At 37.1% G+C, this 21,484-nt stretch overlaps 1 protein-coding gene across 14 annotated transcripts in view; it reads left to right on the top strand.

The window, feature by feature from the left end:
- Window positions 1–21,484, top strand: part of PATJ (PATJ crumbs cell polarity complex component) — a 358,484-nt gene that overhangs the window by 84,420 nt on the left and 252,580 nt on the right. For all 14 annotated transcript variants that reach the window (XR_011995974.1, XM_072730762.1, XM_072730764.1 and 11 more), the window contains exon 18: window positions 19,636–19,845. Coding sequence is in view for 13 of the 14 variants with exons in the window: in XM_072730762.1 (XP_072586863.1) it covers window positions 19,636–19,845 (210 nt within the window). In the remaining variant the exon portion in view is untranslated. The remainder of the gene's footprint in view (window positions 1–19,635; window positions 19,846–21,484) is intronic.

Genomic DNA, 21,484 nt, shown 5'->3' with positions numbered 1-21,484 from the left:
TTGTTTAGTGAAGTCTAAATTGAATTGTAAAATTATATTCTAAAATTAAGTCAACTCCTGATGAGCCGTATGTGAATTATCTAATGTGGATTATGGGCCAGCATTTGCTTTTTACATAAATTGAACTGAACCAACCTTAGGAAAAGATGAGTGAGCAGAGAAAGGATCTTGGCCATGGAACTATGGGGTAGCTCTCTGGATAGGCGAAAGTCTGAAAATGCAAAAAGCAAACTGGAAATTCATTTTCATGAAAGGCATTTAAAATAGATTGAGGCAAAGGAAAAGGAGAAAGCAATAGGGAAGAATAGTAAATATGATTCAGGGTATAAGCTGCCTCAGATGTTATAATAAAATGATAATAGCTTTATTGGCTCTGATTTGAGTGGAGGTAGAATATTTATTAGTCTCAAGTATTTATTTCTATGTCCTACTCCATGTAGTGGCTAGTTAAAATCCTGCCTTATATGTGTACCATATCAGAAGGCTCATTGGTCACTACAATGTCATACCTTATGGGATAGTGTTGTGGAAAATAACGATGTGCATAATTTATCAAGAACATGAATATGATGGCTTAACAATGTACTCTGTTTCTAAGCAACATAAAACTTCAGAAATTTGGTTATGACTTTTCACAGTATAATTTCTTGCCAGTTTTTACATATTGTACTTTAGTTATCTTAGTCTTGATTACGTGTAATGTCTTTATTCCTTGGAATATTACTAATACTCGTACTAATCCTAATAGTAATACAAATAAAACTAATACAAATCTAATAACAATAGCTAACATTTATTGAGTGTTTACTGTTTGCTGGGCACTGTTCTGATTGCTTTATGTATTCCTCACAAAAATCCTGTGGAGTAGGTACTATTATTATCCTCATTTTTGAAGTGAGGAACCCAAGACACAGAGAGGTCACGTAAGTAGTCCAAATTCACACATTTAGAATATGGCAGAACTGAAATATGAACTCAAGCAGTCGGCTCCCAAATCTATGCCTTTAAGCTACTATATTATGTTGCTCCTTTCCTTATGAGTGCATTTTCTAACAGGAGATCTTTGTACTAAATATATTACAGCAGATCTTCCTGTTTTTCCAGCTTGTAAAAAATGTCATATCGTAAGGACAAGCTGCTAGATGTATTCTCATTTTGAACGCTTACATGAAAGTTTAGTAAGTATTAAAAACTAATATAGAGTGATCATATGCATTGTGTAAGAGCTAGTTTTGTTTATTGCTTCAAATGAAAATAATTACAAATTTAAGAATCCTAAATTAGTGTAACTAATTTGTTATAGGCTGGTGTTCAGTAATGAAGCAATTATTAGTTAGTGTCAGTCTGTAATTTTCTTCCAAAAAGCCTGAAATAAATTTGGAATTGTGTGGATTTCACCTTGAGTTGACCTTATATATTAAACATGGTAAGTGGATATTTTCTGGTGTTTTGATTTATGTTGAACTTTGAATAACCCCTCATGATTATAATTCACTGGAAATGTTTGACATTAGCCAATTTTTGAACATTAGCCATGATATTGCCATTCTTAATACTTTTGAATTTCAGTGATTTAGAAGATAAAATTTATTAACCAATAATTCTCCTCCATCCACATCCCAGTCCTCATTTCTCTCCCTTCTTGATATGGACAGACTCAATTTTTGCCAAAGTAGATGTTTTTAAAGACGTCAGGTTTTTCTTAGACATTAAAATAAAAATTAGCATCATAGCTAAGCCATGGAAAGGTGATTAACATAAATCCTGTTAGTAATATTTTTAAAAGTTGTTTTAAAGACCAAAGACCAATAATGACTCACTAAAAACAATAGTGTAAATATTCCTCCCTGAAAAAAAGTGATTAATTTTTCTTAACAGAAGAAATGGGTTATAAAGCCCAAATAGTATGAATATAAAATATTGTAGTATTGCTGAGTGTTGGATATGGTATGCCTTACTATTTCTGATAAAAACTTAGTGTGCAATTTTTAGTTTTTGCCTGACTCCTTCCTAACTCCATTAATAAATTCTTTTTAAAAGATTTTAAAAGTTGTAGGAAGAGATTTTGTAAGTTTCATGCATGTGGCTTTAAATTGGCTTTTTTCTTTTCATGCGTGCAACAGAATGATTTTCTCTGCACATTAGGAATGTATGTGTGTATTTTTTTTAAGATTTTATTTTTAAGTAATCTCTACATCCAACATGGGGCTCGAAATCACTACCCTGAGATCAAGAGTTACATGTACACTGACTGAGCCAGTGAGGTGCTTCTAAAAATGTTTTTAAAATAAGTAATAAAGGGGCTTCTGGGTGGCTCAGTTGATTAAGCATCTGACTTTGATTTTGGTGCAAATCATAACCTCAGGGTTGTGAGATCGAGCCCCTGAGTTGGGCTCTGCACTGAATAGTGCACTGAATAGTGCACTGAATAGTGCACTGAATAGTGCAGCCTGCTTGAGATCCTCTCTCTCTGTCTCTCCTTCTCATTCATAAATACATACATATGGCATAAAAATTCAAAGGTACATAATGTATCCTGTGAAAAGGAAATCTATCTCTGACCATAGTCCTTCACTTCTCTTAGATAAAAACTCCTGTTTTTCTTGTCAATCCTCTCAGATGTTAAACATACACAGTTATAAAAGTAATACGGTTTTTTTGTTGTTGCTTAATGGTTTTTTAATTTTTTTACACATAAATGGAATATGTCATACATACTTAAAGCACATTACTTTTTATCTCAATTATATGTTCTTTCATTTTGGTATTTATAGAGCTATGTAATTCTTTTTTAAAACTGCACAGTAGGGATCCCTGGTGGCTCAGCGGTTAGAGCCTGCCTTTGGCCCAGGGCGTGATTCTGGAGACCCAGGATTGAATCCCACATCAGGCTCCCAGCATGGAGCCCGCTTCTCCCTCTGCCTGTGTCTCTGCCTCTCTCTCTCTCTCTGTCTCTCATGAATAAATAAAATCTTAAAAAAAAAAACTGCACAGTATTGTTGATGTACAATTATTTAATCAATTTCCTATACTCTGTGTGGGTATTTCAAATGAAGCTGTAATGGATATCTTTGTCATACTGACTTTTGTAGAAAGGTGGGAATAATCCTTGTGATGAATTCCTAGAATTGCTCATTAGAAGAGTACATATCTTTTAAATTTTGGTACATTTTTACTAGATTGCTTGAATGTAACCATTTGTGAGACTCATGTTTTAGACCACTTAAAATTGATGCCTTCTTATGTAGTGTCATTTCTTTAATTATATTATTCTCCTGGAAAACAAAGTGTACGCAGGTGCCTAATTCATGAATTTGCTAATGGTTTTCCATAATGTGGACAGATTAAGTGATAGCAATATAGAACTATCCATTTTGTTTCAACTTTATATTGGCAGAAATTATTGATTTTTGTAGCTAAAGGGCATACATGGTTTATTTTCAGACAATGCTATTAGTACCAAAAGTCTATTCCTATTTCTTCTTCCAATTTTAATCTTGATTATCAGAAAATTGAATTTATAAGTGGAAGAAATGAAGGGTTTTAAGTTTTGCTATTTTTAGGTGGATGCTACTAACAGTACATAGTGTTTACTAACTTGTGGAGGTGCAGTACCTTTATATTCCTATTAGCCGATTAGTTCACAGGATCTAGGATATAGAATTAGATAGGTATCAACATAATTTTAACATATAGTAGTACATCTTTTAGTAATATTAAAAAGTCAGATGCAAACCTATTACTATTTCTAGAATCTAAGACATGGAGGACAGTCATGTGTTGTAGGTTACTATATACTTAAACTTTCGTGCTCAAGATGTCTCATAATACAGACACCAATATCTGGGTTGGTTTTTTCTTTTGTGGTTGTTTTTTGTCTTTTTTTCTTTTTAAGGAGTTCTTTGGGTTCACTTTACCTATGTAGAATTAAGATAGTAAGACTAAGAAAAAAGTCGTCAACCTGCTACTAATGGCAGTGTCCATGTTCTTGCAAATATATCATATAGCTTATTGATGAACAAACCACATATCTGCATTGAAAGGTCACTTTTGCCTAGTGGAACTTGGGACTGATAAAGGCTATATGGTGCCCATCCCTGATTCCTATCCACATTTATTTTTATTAACATCAAAGTACTGTAAGCTCCAGTGCCAACTGGGTTGAAGATTTCTTTTCACAGAGGATTTGCTTCCTTTCCCTCTATGGGAAAGTTCTGTATCCTTTAAATCATTTTAAGCTGCTTCATTTGAAAAATAATTCTTAGTAGTGTGTTCATGGAGTGGTTTGATTGTGGCTAGTGGGGAAATTCTCTTATGGCTTAAAGATTGCTTTTCAAGCCTGCGAAGTGGGTGAATGAAGGGAACCTGCTCCTGGTGTGTGGAGTTTGTAGTGTGCTCAGGATGATGACTGACTTCCAAAAACCACAGTTCAGCAAGACTAAAGGCATCAGGAGACCAGAAGCCACTTAATAAGAGATCAAAGAGGCTGTGTGTATATCAGCTTGAAATCCAGATAGTACAGATCAAAAGCTTGCCTTAGCGAGGCAGCTGCAGGGGGATGAAGTTAGCAGGAGGCCCCAAAGATCTTAAGTCAGGCCTGATGTTGAACTTTGCGGGAATTTCATGGCTTCTCTGGAATACGAATTTGGCAAAAAAAAAAAAAAAAAAAAAAAATCCCATTGTGTCTAATGGTGGGGAGAGAGAATAGAAGGCAGGCAGCAAATGCTTGTCAGATGGTTGGTACTTTCTCATAGGGTGGTTCCTCTTTTAACAAATGTTTCTTAAGAACTATTTCTGCTTCATACTAGAAGGCATTGCTGAGCAGATCCTGAAAATGGTATAGCTGTTGTATTACCTTTCATGAGTATTTCACAAGTAGCCAAACTGTAAGTATTAGTGTTTGTGGAACAGCCACAGAAAGCTAAAATAGAGGCAGTAAAGATGCTCAGATTTACTGCAAAACCTGGCAATTACATCTCATGAAATGCTGAACATATTCTAGGAAGTTAGTGGATATCAGTTTAGCTGTGTATCTGCCTCCCATGTAATTAAAAACAGAATAATAACTGTCAAAAAAAAAAAACAAAAACAAAACAAAAAACGCTGGTCTAAAGGAGAAACTCATTCTCCAGAGCTGTTTCATCATCAGGTTTCACACTACCTCTCTGGGTATGACTATGTTTCAGAAGTCCTCACTTGATTCTGATGTCACCGTCAAGAACCATGGTGATAGATGGCAGTCCTAGCCTTTCCTGCAGAATGGCAGAAAGACTGAGTCAAAAGCACCCAGACATGTTGAGAATTTGTTTTCCCAAGGCATGGTGTTTTGCACTGCTCTGCCCTGGTTGTTGCTGCCATTGGGAGCCCGGCAGTGATCCAGAGAGGCCGTGTTCTCCCCAGTGAGGGCCAGGAAGCGGTGCTGCCTCCTTCTGGTACCAAAGGGCCAATTTGTTAATGATGCATGAAAAGGGATTGGCTGCTTGATCTTTACATACCATTTTCTAGGGCTCAGGTATCCCTTTCAGCTGTTTCTTTTCTTTCCTTTTTTTTTTTTTTTTTTTTAAGATTTTACTTATTTATTCATGAGAGACACACAGAGAGGCAGAGACACAGGCAGAGGGAGAAGCAGGCTCCATGCAGGGAGCCCGACATGGGACTTGATCCCAGGACTCCGGGACCATGTCAAAAGCTGAAGGCAGATGCTCAACCATTGAGCCATCCATCTTTTGTATTTTCCTTTAGTCTGATAAGATATTCACCCGTGCACCACTGCGCACATATAGGGTGGTTAACAGCACTAGCTGTTAACGAATCAGAAAGGACCAGGATTTTTACTCTGGCTGTGACTCCCTACTAGGACTTTGGACAGGCTTGTTAGTCTTTCTTATTCTTGGTTTACCAAAATAATAATCTCTGAGATAAAAATAATATTTGCCTTATTAAGTTGTAAAGACTAAATAAAAGATGTATATAAATGCCCACACCTTCCTAGGCATAAAAGAACATGTTACCAGTTACTGAAAAATGATGATGATTCTAAAAAAAAATCTGAAAACACAGGGGCTATACCTGTTACTCATTCTCTCCTTCAAAAAAGATTGTTGTCCATTTAATATAGGCTGGTATGAGGTATATAAAGATGAAAAGAGATGTTAAAGGTCTCTGACAAATGTGTATTAAACATTGTCTATGGCAGGCACTGTTCTAGACATGGAGAATATAGTAGTGAACAAAATAAACCATAGATCCCATGTCCTCATGGAGTTTAAATTCAATTGGGAATAGAGAATAAGTGGATAAATAAAGATGTATATACAAAAGGAAACAGATTTGAGAATAACTCTGTGTAATACATTATGGTTTTACCTGTGCTGGAAGAAAGACTAAGACCGTGATGATTGCTTCTTAGGATTCAGAGGGACCTCACAGGGAACTGAGGTATGCTTTATAGACAAACAGGTAGTGGACATTCCAGCCACAGGAATGTCCTGGAATTGATTACTTGGTCCTTATTTCAAGTCTTTTTTTTTTTTTAAGTGGTTTTTTTTTTTAAGATTTTATTTATATATTCATGAGAGACACAGAAAAGCAGAGACACAGGCAGAAGGAAAAGCAGGCTCCTCGCAGGGAGCCCGATGTGAGACTCGATCCCAGGACCCCAGGATAATGACCTGAGCCAAAGGCAGACGATCAACCACTGAGCCACCCAGGTGCCCTAAGTGGGTATTTCCTATCTAAACTTTTGAATTTTATTCTTTTAATGAAAAATTCTTTAAGAAACTTTGTGTTCTTGTATTTTATTTGGAAAACAGGACTACCATTTTGCATGGTAATAATAGCCTGTAATTATGGATTATGTACTGCTTACTCTGTGTCAGGCATTGCTTAAAGCATTGATATATACATAAACCAATTCTTTTTTTTTTTTAAGATTTTATTTATTTATTCATGAGAGACACACAGAGAGAGAGGCAGAGACACAGGCAGAGGGAGAAGCAGGCTTCATGCAGGGAGCCTGATGTGGGTCTCGATCCTGGGTCCCCAGGATCAGGCCCTGAGCTGAAGGCAGCGCTAAACCACTGAGCCACCCCGGCTGCCCCCATAAACTGATTCAATCCTCCCCACAGCCCCATGAGGTAGGTCCTATAATCATCTTCATTTTATGGCTGAGGAAGCTGATGACAAGAGGTTGAGGAATTTGCTCAGGATCTCCCAGTTAGGGAGTGGAGCTGGGCCCCTAAGTCTGTGCTCTAGCAGTGAAAGTACAGTCTTCAGAGCAGAAATGACACCGATTCTTCATAACTGTGGCTTAACACAATGATAAATGACAAAAAAATTTCCAGTTGTCTTTCCAGAGAAAAATACTTAGTACAATTCCCAAAGATTTACTTGAGATCATTTCTGAATTCTGTGGTTCCTTGCATTTACGCCCCCCCCCCCCCCCCAGCCACCCCCACCTGGCCAAAGCTCTTTAGATACCTGTTGACTTTTCTATGGCCAGAGAATACAAATGGCATGTGTTGTGTTCCAGATTTCCCAGCAGCACTCTGTGGCATTTCTCCTGTACGGTTTCAAAGTTGGCAAAATTTTATTGTGCATGTTATATGCTGCTGCATACTACATAGTATTGATTGCCCATTCAGGGATTTTTCTTAAACATCATAGAATTTTTTCCTAAAGAATGAAGGGCATCCTATGTCCTTGATATAGCTGTGTGTGTCTGCAAACCTCCCAGGCTGGAGAGAGCTCCTGTCTTTCAGTGTCTGCTCCAAGGGAGAAAAAGGGCTGAGGACACCATACTGCTCTTAAAACTTGTCTTCAGATGCAGAGGTCTACGTATCTGGAGAGGTAGAGAGTCAGCTCTTTATTTTCATTTGTAACTATGTAAGCATAATATCATGAGTGGATTAGTAGTTGATAGCACTGTTGGTTTAAATCACACATGCTCAGCTGAGTTCAGAAGACAGTAAACCCAATGGTAATTGTTCACTTCTGAGTCTCATATTTCCTGCTGACTTCTCCATCATCATCTTCACAGTGATAGCCATAGAACAGTTAACAGCACTTAGGAAGTGACCTCTATGGACTAAGAAAGTGCCTCATATGACCTGTGTCATTTAATGCTTTGCACAACTCTGTGAAATCTGTACTATTGTTCTTACCACTTAACCAATGAGAAACCCAAGTCTCAGCTAGTATTTGTCAGTGCTTAGGCTGAGAATGATTTATTTGGAAAATGAGAATAAACTCCAAAACTAACATTAGAAAAGCTTTTTTCAAGTTTGACATGTCTACACTTTCCCTGCATCATGATAACTTTCAACTAATGTAGTTTTTTCCCTGGACGATATTATGATATTTCTTATGTAAAAATTCATTTCTCTACTTAAAATTTTTTTGGTAAAACATGCATAACGTAAAATTGACCATTTTAGCCACTTTTAAGTGTGCGATTCATAGTGTGAAGTGTAATTACATTTCAAGAAATGTAATTTTAATAGAAGGTATGACTTTGTGCTTGAGTACTACTGTTTGCCTAGTGGACACTGCAGCCAAATGATGGGATTTGTAGGTCAAGAATCATTGTGTGGTTTGTTTATTTTTCTTAAAACCAGCAGAAGTCCTGGGCCCGGAGTAAATGGGCAACAATTACAGCATGACAAAAAATGTTTAAGATATAAAACATTCAAGCAACAGATCTAATATCCAAGGGAAAAAAATCTAATCGGAGGCTAGAAAGGGATCAGAAGTAAGAAATAGTCTTCAAGAAGTAATTTCCATGGGACTCCTGCTTGAACCATTTAAATTATTATGGCGCTTAAAATAGACTTTAAAGTACCAAGCTATGCAGAATAAAATTATGTGCAAGCTTATCTATTTTCTTTCCTCTTTACAATATATTTTGATTTTTTAGCAAGTTTCTCTGTCCACTTCTCTTCCACTGCACTTTTAATTGCCTGACATGCTGTGCTTACTGTGCTGCTTGGGGACTGTTTAGTTCTATGCATGATGCATGGAAAAATCTATTCTTAATGCCTAATAGTATTTAGGAAGTAATAAGACACAAGGAGCCAGGAACCATATCAGTTTAATCTATCTTGAGTGCACTGAATGTATTTTGTGGGTACTTTGAACATGATGGTGTTGCGGTAATTGGTATGATCTGTGTAATACTTGGCTATATTATAAAATAGTTAAAAATGGGATTAGATTCTGATAAGGTAGCTTGTTCATTATTCATTAAATCATCTATTTATTGCCTTGCATTCACTAAAAATACATTTATTTCTCTTTCCTAAAAGTAAATGCTTAGCTTGTTGGTCAAATCAGAAGCTCTTTTAGTATAATTAATTACATTTCACTATCTTAAACAAGAACTATTCTGGTGATTTTAATTCAGCTAATAGTCCCCGACATGTATTTTGATGCAATCTAAAAATGGCAAAGGAAAAAAAAGTTGTTTTAAGGTTCATCATATAAAAAAAGGGCATATGCCATAAATACTTTGTTTTATGTTTTGTTTCAGTGGTACAATACCCAGCAAGTTAGATCTTGTGTAGTCAGTGGCCTTTTTTTTTTTAAGATTATTTATTTATTTATTCATTCATTCATTCATTCATTCATGAGAAACACAGAGAGAGGGAGAGAGAGAGAGAGAGAGAGAGAGGCAGAGACACAGGCAGAAGGAGAAGCAGCTTCCATGCAGGGAGCCCGACGTGGGACTCGATCCTGGGTCTTCAGGATCAGGCCCTGGGCTGAAGGCAGCGCTAAACTGCCCAGCCACCTGGGCTGCCCGTCAGTGGCTTTTTTAGGAGTTCTTAAAAGACATCACTAACAAAAATCATACCATATTTGTGACCATAGTGTGCATCTTTTTCATTACTGATGCCATGTTTTGAATAACTTCCATCATTCCCTACTTCTTATAGTGGTTTTCTGAAATGTTTTGGTAGAAATTAATGACAAATTTGACTCAAGATACTCTGTCAAATTTAGTTATGGGATTTTGGAGTTGGGGAAACAGATTCTAACTGTCATGTTCTCGTTTTACAATTGAGGAAACTGACCCAGAGAAATGAACTTGTGAAATTATATACAGTCAGGCTGGCACCAAGCTGGGACTCAAAACTTGTCCCCTGACTTTTAATCTACACCCATCCTACCACTAGTGGAGCGAATCACTGTCTTCCTTGTCTTTCTCTCCTATGTACATTTTCTCCCCTAAAAGAATAATCTTTGGATTCTGTTTCCTGATTGACATTTGCTCACAATGGAAATTTTAACTCATGCCAGCTGTACATCAGAGCTTCTGCAGATCCCTATTTTTCCTTTAAGATATATATTTGTGTGTGTGCATGTGTGTATGTGTGTGTGTAAAAGAACCTTTCCTTTGCCTTTGTACCAGTTCGTTCTTCCACCTACCTCCAGGATGGAAGAGTTAGTGGTCTTCCTTTTAAATACATTGGTTTCTTTCAGTATTCTCCATTTTAGTAACTTCCTTGATATCTTATTTTGAAAATTTACTTGTGAATTTATTTAGATTTTAACTCAATACTCTTCAGTTCAAATAATGCCACATTTAAGAGTATACCCTTCAAGAAACAAGCATTTGCTACTGGTTGTTGCTTTTTCTCAGTTAACCATTGTTGAGTTGGAGTAATTCTCTTATCAAATATTCCATAGCTATCTACCTCATGTTTTCCAGAAATTAATGCATGTAGATCCTTTAAAATTATCTTTAAAGTATATTTCCCCACACTTCTATAGAGTGTGAATAAATATTTGTGGAGTTAGGCTCAGCAGCCTCATTTTGTGATACTGTACACCACAATACTGAATTCATTGATTAGGAGATGTGTTCATTTGTAGAGCACTTTTTATTTCATAATTGTTTGAAGTTGTTTTCTCAAACTTTTTTTTGCAATCATTCCATTTTGGTGACAGACTCCAGTAATAGAGAAGAACAGTTATTTTGGTGTGGTGACATATTCAGCAGCACAGAATTTTAAGAACTAATTTGAGTAATTAAATATAGGATTAAAACTATGTGACTTAACCATATTTCTTATCATGAGTTTACTGTAGGCCACCTTTATGTTTTAATAAACTCAGTTGACAATAAGTATCAAAAATTATCAGATAAAATAATTTATACACAATTTTTTAAAATTTATTTATTCATGAGAAACACACACAGAGAGAGAGACAGAGAGAGGCAGAGACACAGGCAGAGGGAGAAGCAGGCTCCGTGTAGGGAGCCCAATGGGGGACTCGATCCCAGGTCTCCAGGATCACGCCCTGGGCTAAAGGCGGTGCTAAACCACTGAGCCACCTGTGCTGCCCCTATACACATTTTTTTTTTTTATTATTGAAGTGTATTTGATGTACGATGTTATGTTTCAGGTATGCAACATAGTGATTAGACGATTCTGTATATTTCTCATTGCTAACCATGATGTATAGCCACTATCTGTCTTCATACAATGTAACTACAATCTTATTGACTATATTCTGTGTCCCCTACTTTTTATTTCCATGACTTATTTTATCACTGGAAGTTTGTACTTCTTAATCTCTTTCACCTATTTTACTGATTTCCCCTCCTACCTCCCCTCTGGCAGTTCTCTGTATTTGAGAGTCTGTTTTTTTTAATTTATTTTTTAGAGTCTACATATAAGTAATCATGGTATTTGTCATTTTGTGTCTCATTCATTTCTCTTAGCATAATGCCCTCTAGGTTCATTGATGTTGTCAAAAAATGGCAAGATTTCATTTTTAATGAATGAGTAATATTCCAGTGTATGTGTGTGTGTGTGTGTGTGTGTGTGTGTGTATCACATTTTCTTTATGCATTCATCTACTGATGAACACTTGCATTGTTTTCACCTCTTGGCTGTTGTAAATCCCAGAGTAGAATTACTGGATCATAGTTTTTTTTTTTTTTTTTTTTTTTTTTTTTTTTTTAGGGTCTTTATTTTTTTAGAGAACCTCCATACTGTTTTGCATAGTGGTTGTACCAATTTACATTTGAACCAATAGTGTATGAGGGTTCCCTTTTCTCTACATCCTTGCCAACACTTGTCATTTCTTGTCTTTTTGATACTAGCCATTCTTACTAGTGTATGATACCTCATTGTGGTTTTGATTTGCATTTCCCTGATGATTAGTGATGTTGAGCATCTTTTCCTGTATCTGTTGGCCATCTGTATATGTTCCTTAGGAAAATGTCTATTCAGGTCCTATATCTATTTTTTTTTTATTTATTTAGAGTGGGGGAGAGGCAAAGGGGAGAGGAATAGAGAGAATCTTAAGCAGGCACCACATCCAGCATGGAACCCCATGGGGAGCTTGATCTCATGACCCTGAGATCATGACCTGAACCAAAATCAAGTTGGATACTTAACTGACCAAGCCACCCAGGCAGCACTATCTTTTTAAAATCAGATTGGTATTTGATGTTGAGTTGTATAAGTTTTTTTATATATTCTGGATAGTAACCCCTTATCAGATATATCATTTGCAAACACCTTGCATTTGGTAAGTTGCCTTTTTGTTTTGTTGATGGTTGTGTTTACTGTGCTAAAGTTTTTATTCTGGTATAGTCCCGGTGGTTTATTTTTGCTTTTGTTTCCCTTGCCTGAGGAGACATATCCATAAATACATTGGTTAGGCTGATGTCTAAGAGATTACAGCCTGTGTTTTAGGAGTTTTATGATTGCAGGCCTCACATTTAGGTCTTTAATCCCTTTTGAATTTATTTTTGTGTATGGTGTAAGAAAATGGTCCAGTTTCATATAGTGTGTAGCTGTCCAGTTTTCCCAACACCATTTATTGAAAAGACTATTTTTTCCCTAGTGTATATTCTTGCATCTTTCATCACAGATTAATTGGCCATACCAGCATGGGTTTATTTTCAGGTTCTCTATCCTGTTCCATTGATCTACTAGACACAATTTTTATCTGAAATAAAATATGGTCTCTTTGACATTCTGTTGTCAAAATTCCTATGCTATTTCCTTAATGTGTTTACAATTTAGGGTTTTGAATACAGAATTTTAAAATCCAAAAGTTCTTTATTTTGAATCCATGTAGTTAAGTCCATGTTTACATCTTGATTTCTGTTTTTTCTGCATTAGAGTAACACTGTATTTACAGTAACACTGTAAAGTGTTATATATATATATATATATATATATATATATATATATAATGTTGAATGTCAGGACAATCCATAGTATAGGTCTCATGTTCTTCTTTAAAAAATACCTCTTGGGGCACCTGGGTGGCTCAGTGGTTTGAGCTTCTGCCTTTGGCTCAGGTTGTGATCCGGATCCTGGGATTGAATCCCACACTGGGCTCCCCGTGGGGAGACTACTTCTCCTTCTGCCTGTGTCTCTGCCTCTCTGTGTGTGTGTCTCTCATGAATAAATAAATAAAATCTTTAAAAAAAAATACCTCTTGCTGATGGACTGCCAATTTTATTAAATGTGACCCCCTATTCTTGTTCATTTCTTCTGTCTCCCATTTATGTAACATTTGTCTTCCCATGCCCTTCTATTGAGCTTGCCATGTTTGGTTGTGCATGTTTGTAGTTTTCCTTATGGACCAGGTTCCTGGCTAGAGCTCCCCACATCTTCAGGTTGATATCTATCTCTCACAGAGCCCACATTTCAACTGAACCACTATTCTGCCCCAGGTGCTACCCCTGCACCTTGTCTTAGTTCATGATTCTGATCTCTTTGATCTGTGGGAATGTACACAAATATTCGTGTACTGCATTTTATAGACCCTGCAGAAACTTTGAATCCCATCCATTTGGGCTAATTATTGTCACATGTTTATATCCTGTTCATTAAAGTTGTCCCTAGCTGACCAAATGAGTGGATTCTTGAGAAAGCAGATATAAATTAAAATTTGGCAAACAAATACATGTTTTATTTGTATGTTTAGCAAAGCTAAACCGAATATTAGCATATTCTGTGCTAACTTTATCAGCTAGGTATTGAAATATAAACCTGTAGTGGCCAAGTGTGATAAATAAGACTCAGGTTACATACTTTGGCAACGTAATAAATGTATCTTCTATCACTTTGCCTTCTTTCAATATTAATTCATTTGGCTAATACCTGAAGATAGAGAAGCTGCATCACCTAAAGGCTAAGAGCATAAACTCTGGAACTTGACCAGCTGGCTTAAATTCTGGTTCTGCCATTTATCAACTGTGTGCCTTGGTTAATTTTCCTCTTAGTTTTCTCATCTTGAAAATAGGGATGATAGTGGTACCTACCTCATGGTGGTTTGAAGATTAAATGAATTCTAATAAGTAAGATTCCTAGAACATACCTGTCATGGCAAGAACTGAGTAAGTGCTAACTGTTGTTCTTACTCACCTCTGATGGGATGTGTTTTTTGCCTTTGATATACTTAACAGTCCAGTAAGGAGAGAGAAACTAAATAGTTTCAGTCATTCAATATTTCAGCTACCATTGAGTACCTTCCAAGTGGTGGTCACTATAGTAGGTTCTGGAAATAAAGCAATAAATAAGCAAACATACCCTTGCTCTTGTGAAGCTTATTTTTAGTAGGTAGCACAGTTAAAATAATTTCTGTAAAATGTCAAGTGTTATAATAGAGAAAAAGCAAGGTGCTCTGGATGCATCTAGACCCAACTTATTCTAGGAGGTATGGGACAGCAAGGAAAACTCTATTATTACAAGTGCTATATGAAGTTCTCTTTTGGATTTAGGGATATCACAGAGTAGAAAGTTCCTGAGTCAGCTTTGAGGAGAGTCAGGGAAGCTTCTTATTAGTGGACACACACTTGAGCTGACTCTGGTAGCAAAGATGTAGAGAAGTGGCAATGGGGCAGGGAAAGTATTCCTGGCAGATGGAATGGCTTGTAGGATGTCACGAAGCATGTTAGAGCATTTCACCATCCCTGATTTCAGTAGTTCTGTATTGTTGGGACAATGTGTGGGGCAAATGGGGATGGGCATTGGTATGTATGGGGAAAGCAAGAGGAGTTTACATTAATCAGCAGATCTGAGGGAGTTGCTCTATCAAGCAGCTAGGACTTGATCTTGAAGGCAATTATGTGTCACTGAAATGTTTTAAACAGAGAAGAAATTGTGATTACATTTTTATTTTGTTTTTGAATTATTCTTTAAAAGATATATTAATTCGGGATCCCTGGGTGGCGCAGCGGTTTAGCGCCTGCCTTTGGCCCAGGGCGCGATCCTGGAGACCCGGGATCGAATCCCACGTCGGGCTCCCGGTGCATGGAGCCTGCTTCTCCCTCTGCCTGTGTCTCTGCCTCTCTCTCTCTCTCTGTGACTATCATAAATAAATAAAAATTAAAAAAAAAAGATATATTAATTCATTTTTGAAGAGCACATACGATCGGGGGGGGGGGATAGAGAGAGGGAGAGAGAATCCCAAGAAAGAGTCAGCCATTTAACTGACTGAGCCACCTAGGTTCCCCAATTTTTATTTTTTTAGAGAGAGAGCATGTGCTTGGGCAGAGGCGTGGAGAGGGTGGGCAGTGGGAGAGGGAGAGAGAGAGAATCTTAAGCAGGCCTTGTACCCAGTGCAAAGCCTCATGCAGTGCTCCATCTCACCACCCTGAGATCATGACCTGAGCCCAAATCAAGAGTTGATGCTTAACTAAATGAGCCACCCAGGAGCCTCAGGTTTTTATTTTTAACAATCATTCTGTTATCTCTGTGGAAAATAGACTGATGGAGGCAAGATTGAAGACTGGGAGATTAGCAGTTGCCCAGGCAAGAAATGATGAGAAACTAAACCAAGGTAGTGGCAGCGGAAATGGAGAGAAAGAGTCAGACAGAGAAAATAGAAGATCAAATTGACATGCCTTTGCTAGCAACTCAGTGGAAGGGTTGGGGGAGAGGCATTAAGTGAATGCTTGGGTATATATGGTAATGCCAGTCAGGGATTATGGGAGGAGAGGAGTCTGTCAACTTGGATTTCCCCCGACATGAAAACATCCTGTGTTTATAATATCAAACATTAGCGTCACTTCAGCAAATCTCCAAAATTCTTATATGCACTTTTCTTTAGGCAGGTGCGGTGATTGTATTCACTTGTGAGACAGAGCAGTTATCTGGGTTCTCAGGATTTCACAGTTTTAAGTAGTGAGAAGAATTCAAGTCAGATCTCCTGTCTTCTGAGGGAGGTTAACTGTTCTTAATTGATTGTAGGAGTTAGATAATATTTTTACGAGCTGTAGGGAACAACTTTCATAAATGGTTGAGATGAGGCAGACATGTGGGATACTGTTATAACATGTATAATAATATAAGGCTTTTGAATAAAGAAAAAATCCTTCAGAAGCAAAAGGTTAGCATAGTAAGATGCTGTTTCTTGTGTTCTGTGATTAGTCTTTAGCGCCCTCTATTGACTGCTTAGTCTAAAGCAATGTCTTGATATTGGAAAACAGTGTTCCTTGCAGTGTTATTTACCAAAACAGGAAGAATTAGAGGTATTAAAATTGTGATAAAAGATGATAAAAACTAATGGAGACTTTTAAAAAATTGCATGGGATCTGGAAGTTGGGTAGAGGTCTTAAGAAATATCGTCGTAACATTTCGTTTGCTACAACATGAGTATGCTACTGTGGGCTAGATTTTCAGAAAACAGATCTTCCTGATGACAAGTAGGCTAAATCAGGCTGGTTTTTCAGCATTTTTTATGCAGCAAAGCCTCAAGAATAGTAGTCGCCTCAGTAGGCAGTAGCAGCTGCTCTTTTTCCATAGTGCGGCTGCTACATGTGATGACCATGAAAGGAAATGACCGTTCCTCATTAAAGCAACTTCATTCAGCTATGTGGGAAATCACACAGAAAAGTCATCCCAGAAAATGAAATAGTGATTATACATAATGGGGCATCTTCAGAAGTGGATGGTTTGTCTTTTTTTTTTTTTTTTTTTTTTTTTAAATGACAAAGGAGCTACCCTTGAGATCTCTCTTCCAGGAGAAAGGGTGGTAGATTAGACTTAGTGTTGAGAATAACTAGAGGTCTAAGCCTGAATAAATTTTAGTAAGCAAGCACACCTGGAACTAGTTTAAGGTCTAAAGAAGACTGTACTTTGTCTAAATGAATGCTCACCATGACTTTTCTATAATAAGGGAAATCTATTAATCGTTCTATTTCTGTTATTGCCTGGTTAATCTTTCTTTGAAATGTTTCTATCATTTCAGCTGGTTGCATTTTGAAAACCTATTCACCTAGTCAGGGTAAAAATAGTACTTTCTGATTTGGTATTACATGAAACTGCAGAGATTGCTTGCACCAAGCTAGTGAAATCATTTATTTGCTTTTGGTATATTTTACTGTTGCAATTTTCTCTAAGAAAGTTTAGTAATTATTAATATGAAGTAATGCTAGCTGCTTTCTGTCCATTTCATGAGGGGAATATACTATTATGTAGTTTCCCTTCCCCCCTAATAAAAAAGCCTTTCATCACAAACTGACATCCTAAATGAAGGACATAATTGTACAGCTTATTTATTAGTGTGTCAAACTTAAAATGTAATGGTTTCATATTTCAGAATGAAAAGTGTGTTGTGATTCATGGTTGCCGGTGACAAAATAGACAGCTCTTTTATATCTGCACTGATTGCCTGCTGATATACCACTCTACTTTTTTTTTTTGTTCTTTTCTCTTCCTATGCAATAGCTCCCTCTACTTGAAAATATTGGTGTAATTATAGTTTAACAGTATGTACTTTATTAGTGAGTACTCGTGACTATTTTTACTTTCTATCCTCCTCATAAATATGAGGTGTTATACATCAGAGCGTGTTAAAACATTTATCAAGAGTCTCCTGACCTTAGAGCAGAAAAGCAAGGTTAAGGAAAGTAAGATAAGTTGTATTTGAAGGCATTTTTTAAAAAAGATTTTATTTATTTATTCATAAGAGACACAGAGAGAGGCAGAGACATAGAAGCAGGTTCCATGCAGGGAGCCCGGTGAAGGATTCAAATCTCGGGACTGCAAGATCACACCAGAGCCGAAGGCAGATGCTCAACCACTGAGCCACCCAGGCGTCCCTGACGGCATTTTTCAAGGAATTAGCTATGTAGCTTTTGTTGATTTAAATATATTTGGTTAAAATTCCATACAGGACTTAAAAATGAACCTTGATTTCTGAAACAGAGATATATGAAAAGTTCGTCAGCAAACTTCAAAAGAACCATCAGCCAATTGAAACTGACAAAACCTAGAACTTGGCAGATTCTCACTTTGCTAATTTCATAGTTGTCATATATTTTTTTTAAGATTTTATTTATTTATCCACGAGAGACACAGAGAGAGGCAGTGACGTAGGCAGAGGGAGAAGCAGGCTCCCCACGGAGTCCCGATGTGGTGCTTGATCCCGAGACCCCCGGGATCATGCCCTGAGCTAAAGGCAGATGCTCAACCCCAATTCCATAGTCTTCTGATTCTAACACAAAACATGACCGTTTCTCTCTAATTTGTTGGGAAGGGTTCAACAGTAGTAGAATCTCATGTTACTACATCTTGCCTTTGTGGAACAGTATGTGCATAATGAAACAATAAGAAGAAAATAGACAAAAAAACAAGTGTTACGACTGTGATTTGATTATTTTCTCTCCCCTTTACTAAATTTGAGGCTTAGTAATTGTACCATTATTTAATGTGGAGCAAGTGGCAGAGCATGGTGGTCAAGAGTAAGGACTTAGGGGCCTGACTGGGTAAGTTTGAATCCTAGCTCTGCCACTTACCACATGGGTAATCTTGGCAAGTTTCCTCAACTTTCTAAGTGATAGTTCCCTCATCTGCAGAAACAGACAAGTAGTAATAAAACACTTAAAATAGAGCTTAACACATAGTGAGTGCTATATATCAGTGTCTAATAAAATAAAAAATAATGGGCTATAAATTGATTCTTATTAGCCAAATGTATTTATTGAATGTCAACATTATCTTCAGTGCTACTTAAGAAAAATGGGGCCCTCTCAGTGGATGGCAGTTATTTTCATGTTAGTTTTGTTCATGAAGGGACACTCATTTTCTTGTATTGGAACAGTTCTCACCTAGGGGTCCCTATGCCATGTTACAATTTATATATTATAAATTATATTATTTTTAAACTTCTTTTTGCATACAGTAGACTATTGCATGGATTTCATATCTTTTTTGAACTCCATTGACTTAGCAAGAGGATTTTACAGTGGTGGAATACATAAAAATGAAGTATCATTTACCGTAGTATGCTTCTCCTAGAGCCTACTTACTATGCAAGAGCAGACTTGTCTTTGGTCCCTAATATGACTGTGCTTGAGGATATCAGAGAATATTGCTCAACTGTCACCAGACTTCTTGTGGTCCAACAAATATCAGTCACTGAAAGTTTAAAGAAGTTTGTATGTATTTGAACCCTTTAGACATGTAACTGAAATTAAGATTATGCTCCCACCTTGATGTAAGCTGATATTTATGTGGATATGTAGAGTGATATTGTAATAGATTTTGACTTCTTTGGAAGAATTTCACCAGAATGCTGGATACCTAATGTAAATAGTCAAATAAGGTTCATGAGTCTATGTGTTTTCAGAAACTGACTTATTTTTCTTCTTGACTTGATCCTTAGGACCCTTTAGATCCCACAAGGTCAGTGATTGTGATCCGCTCCCTGGTGGCAAATGGTGTTGCAGAAAAAGGGGGAGAGCTGTTACCTGGAGACCGTCTGGTCTCAGTTAATGAATATTGTTTGGAAAACACCACACTTGCTGAAGCTGTTGAAGTGTTGAAAGCTGTGCCACCAGGCATTGTACACCTTGGCGTCTGTAAGCCTTTGGTGGTAAGTGTTCAATTTTGTTAATATAAGATGTGATAATAGTGTAAATAGTTAAGAATGGATTTTGGAGACAAATACACATGGTTTTGAATCCCTGTTCCACTGCTTAATCTGTGTGTGTCCTAATATAAATTTCTTATTTCCTGAATTCTGGATTCTGTTTCTGACTTTCCTATGAGCTAGCCTAATGGGTTTCAATGCAAAGGTATACAATATATGTAAGAATCACCTGGGAGATGGTTAATATGTAGTTTCCCAGGTCCTACCCTCAGATTCTCATCTAGTAATTGTATGTGTTATTTAGGGATCTGCCTCTTCAGTGAGTCACTCATGTAATTTTGATGCAGAATTTCATACTTTGAGAAACATTCTGTTAATAATTTGATAATAGGTATACCACTTTTCTTCTCTGAGCCCATTTTTTCATCTCTGAAAAGACTGAACAAGATTAGAGGACTCCTAAAATCTTTCTAAAGTCTAAGATTTTTTTATTCTATGAAATAATATATACTATATGAATATGTCAACATACTACATATGTCTATATATATAGGTAGATATAGATAAATGTGTTCATTTATAGATATATAGATATATTGATATAAATAGATGCCTGTGTTACACAGAGTATTTATGCATTGGGGAACTCAACATGGCCTTCATGAATTCCCCATAGAAATCCCAGTATGTTTATACTATCAGACACTAAATATTTCAAAATGGAGTATAATAGCTAATTAAGTTCTTGACTTTGTATTCTAAATTTGGTGTATGGGTATTGCCATAGCCAACATGAGACACCATGAGATGCCTGGTTTGATTTCTGGACAAATTAAGTTATGAGGAGAAACTTGATATTTTTATGGGGATCTCATCTTCTTGTTATTTTGGTTGTGGGGGAAATTTTGTCTAGATTTTCCCTGATGATTACTTGCCTGATTATTTGGGCTGCTAGAGGAAATCCCAAACTATTTTATGTCCTAAAGGACTTAACGACCATGATTTTACTCTGAAGCAGTTTAGGGAAGTGTCAGGTGGTATAAAAACAACAACAACAACAACAAAAAACCCAAAAAACAGAGCTTAGTTACTAGCTGGGTGTGGATTCCTGTGCTATTTCTGGCAGATGTAGAGCTGCAGAGACGTCAGGATATCAGAGCCACATTCTGAAAGGGTTTTGGAATGTAGTAATTGTGAGGTGGACCTTTGCCTAGGCTTCCCTCAGTGAGTAGAAGATTTCCAGGATACTTGGGGAATGGGGAGCCACAAAAGAGATGAAGACAAAGGTCACTTTCAGGACTGTATAAAATTCTTACCACTAATTCATTTTTTAACATCTGGGTGCCTTTAGCAAAACTGTTTGCTCCTGAACTGTAAATAGTGGTGCATGGATCTTCTCTGTGGTCCCTGTCTCTCTTGTGGTCCACTTGGTGGCCAGTTATCTGATCACATAATATTTACTGAGCATTCATTCAGTCCTCTGTGGAAGTGGGGTGGAAAGTGCGAAGAAGGGATCCCTGGGTGGCGCAGCGGTTTGGCGCCTGCCTTTGGCCCAGGGCACGATCCTGGAGACCCGGGATCGAATCCCACGTTGGGCTCCCGGTGCATGGAGCCTGCTTCTCCCTCTGCCTGTGTCTCTGCC

The sequence above is a fragment of the Vulpes vulpes genome, chromosome 12 (genome assembly GCF_048418805.1).
Source record: "Vulpes vulpes isolate BD-2025 chromosome 12, VulVul3, whole genome shotgun sequence".
Taxonomy (NCBI): Eukaryota; Metazoa; Chordata; class Mammalia; order Carnivora; family Canidae; genus Vulpes; species Vulpes vulpes.
The sequence above is the reverse complement of the archived record's forward strand: the minus strand, read 5'-3'. Positions and strand labels throughout refer to the sequence as shown.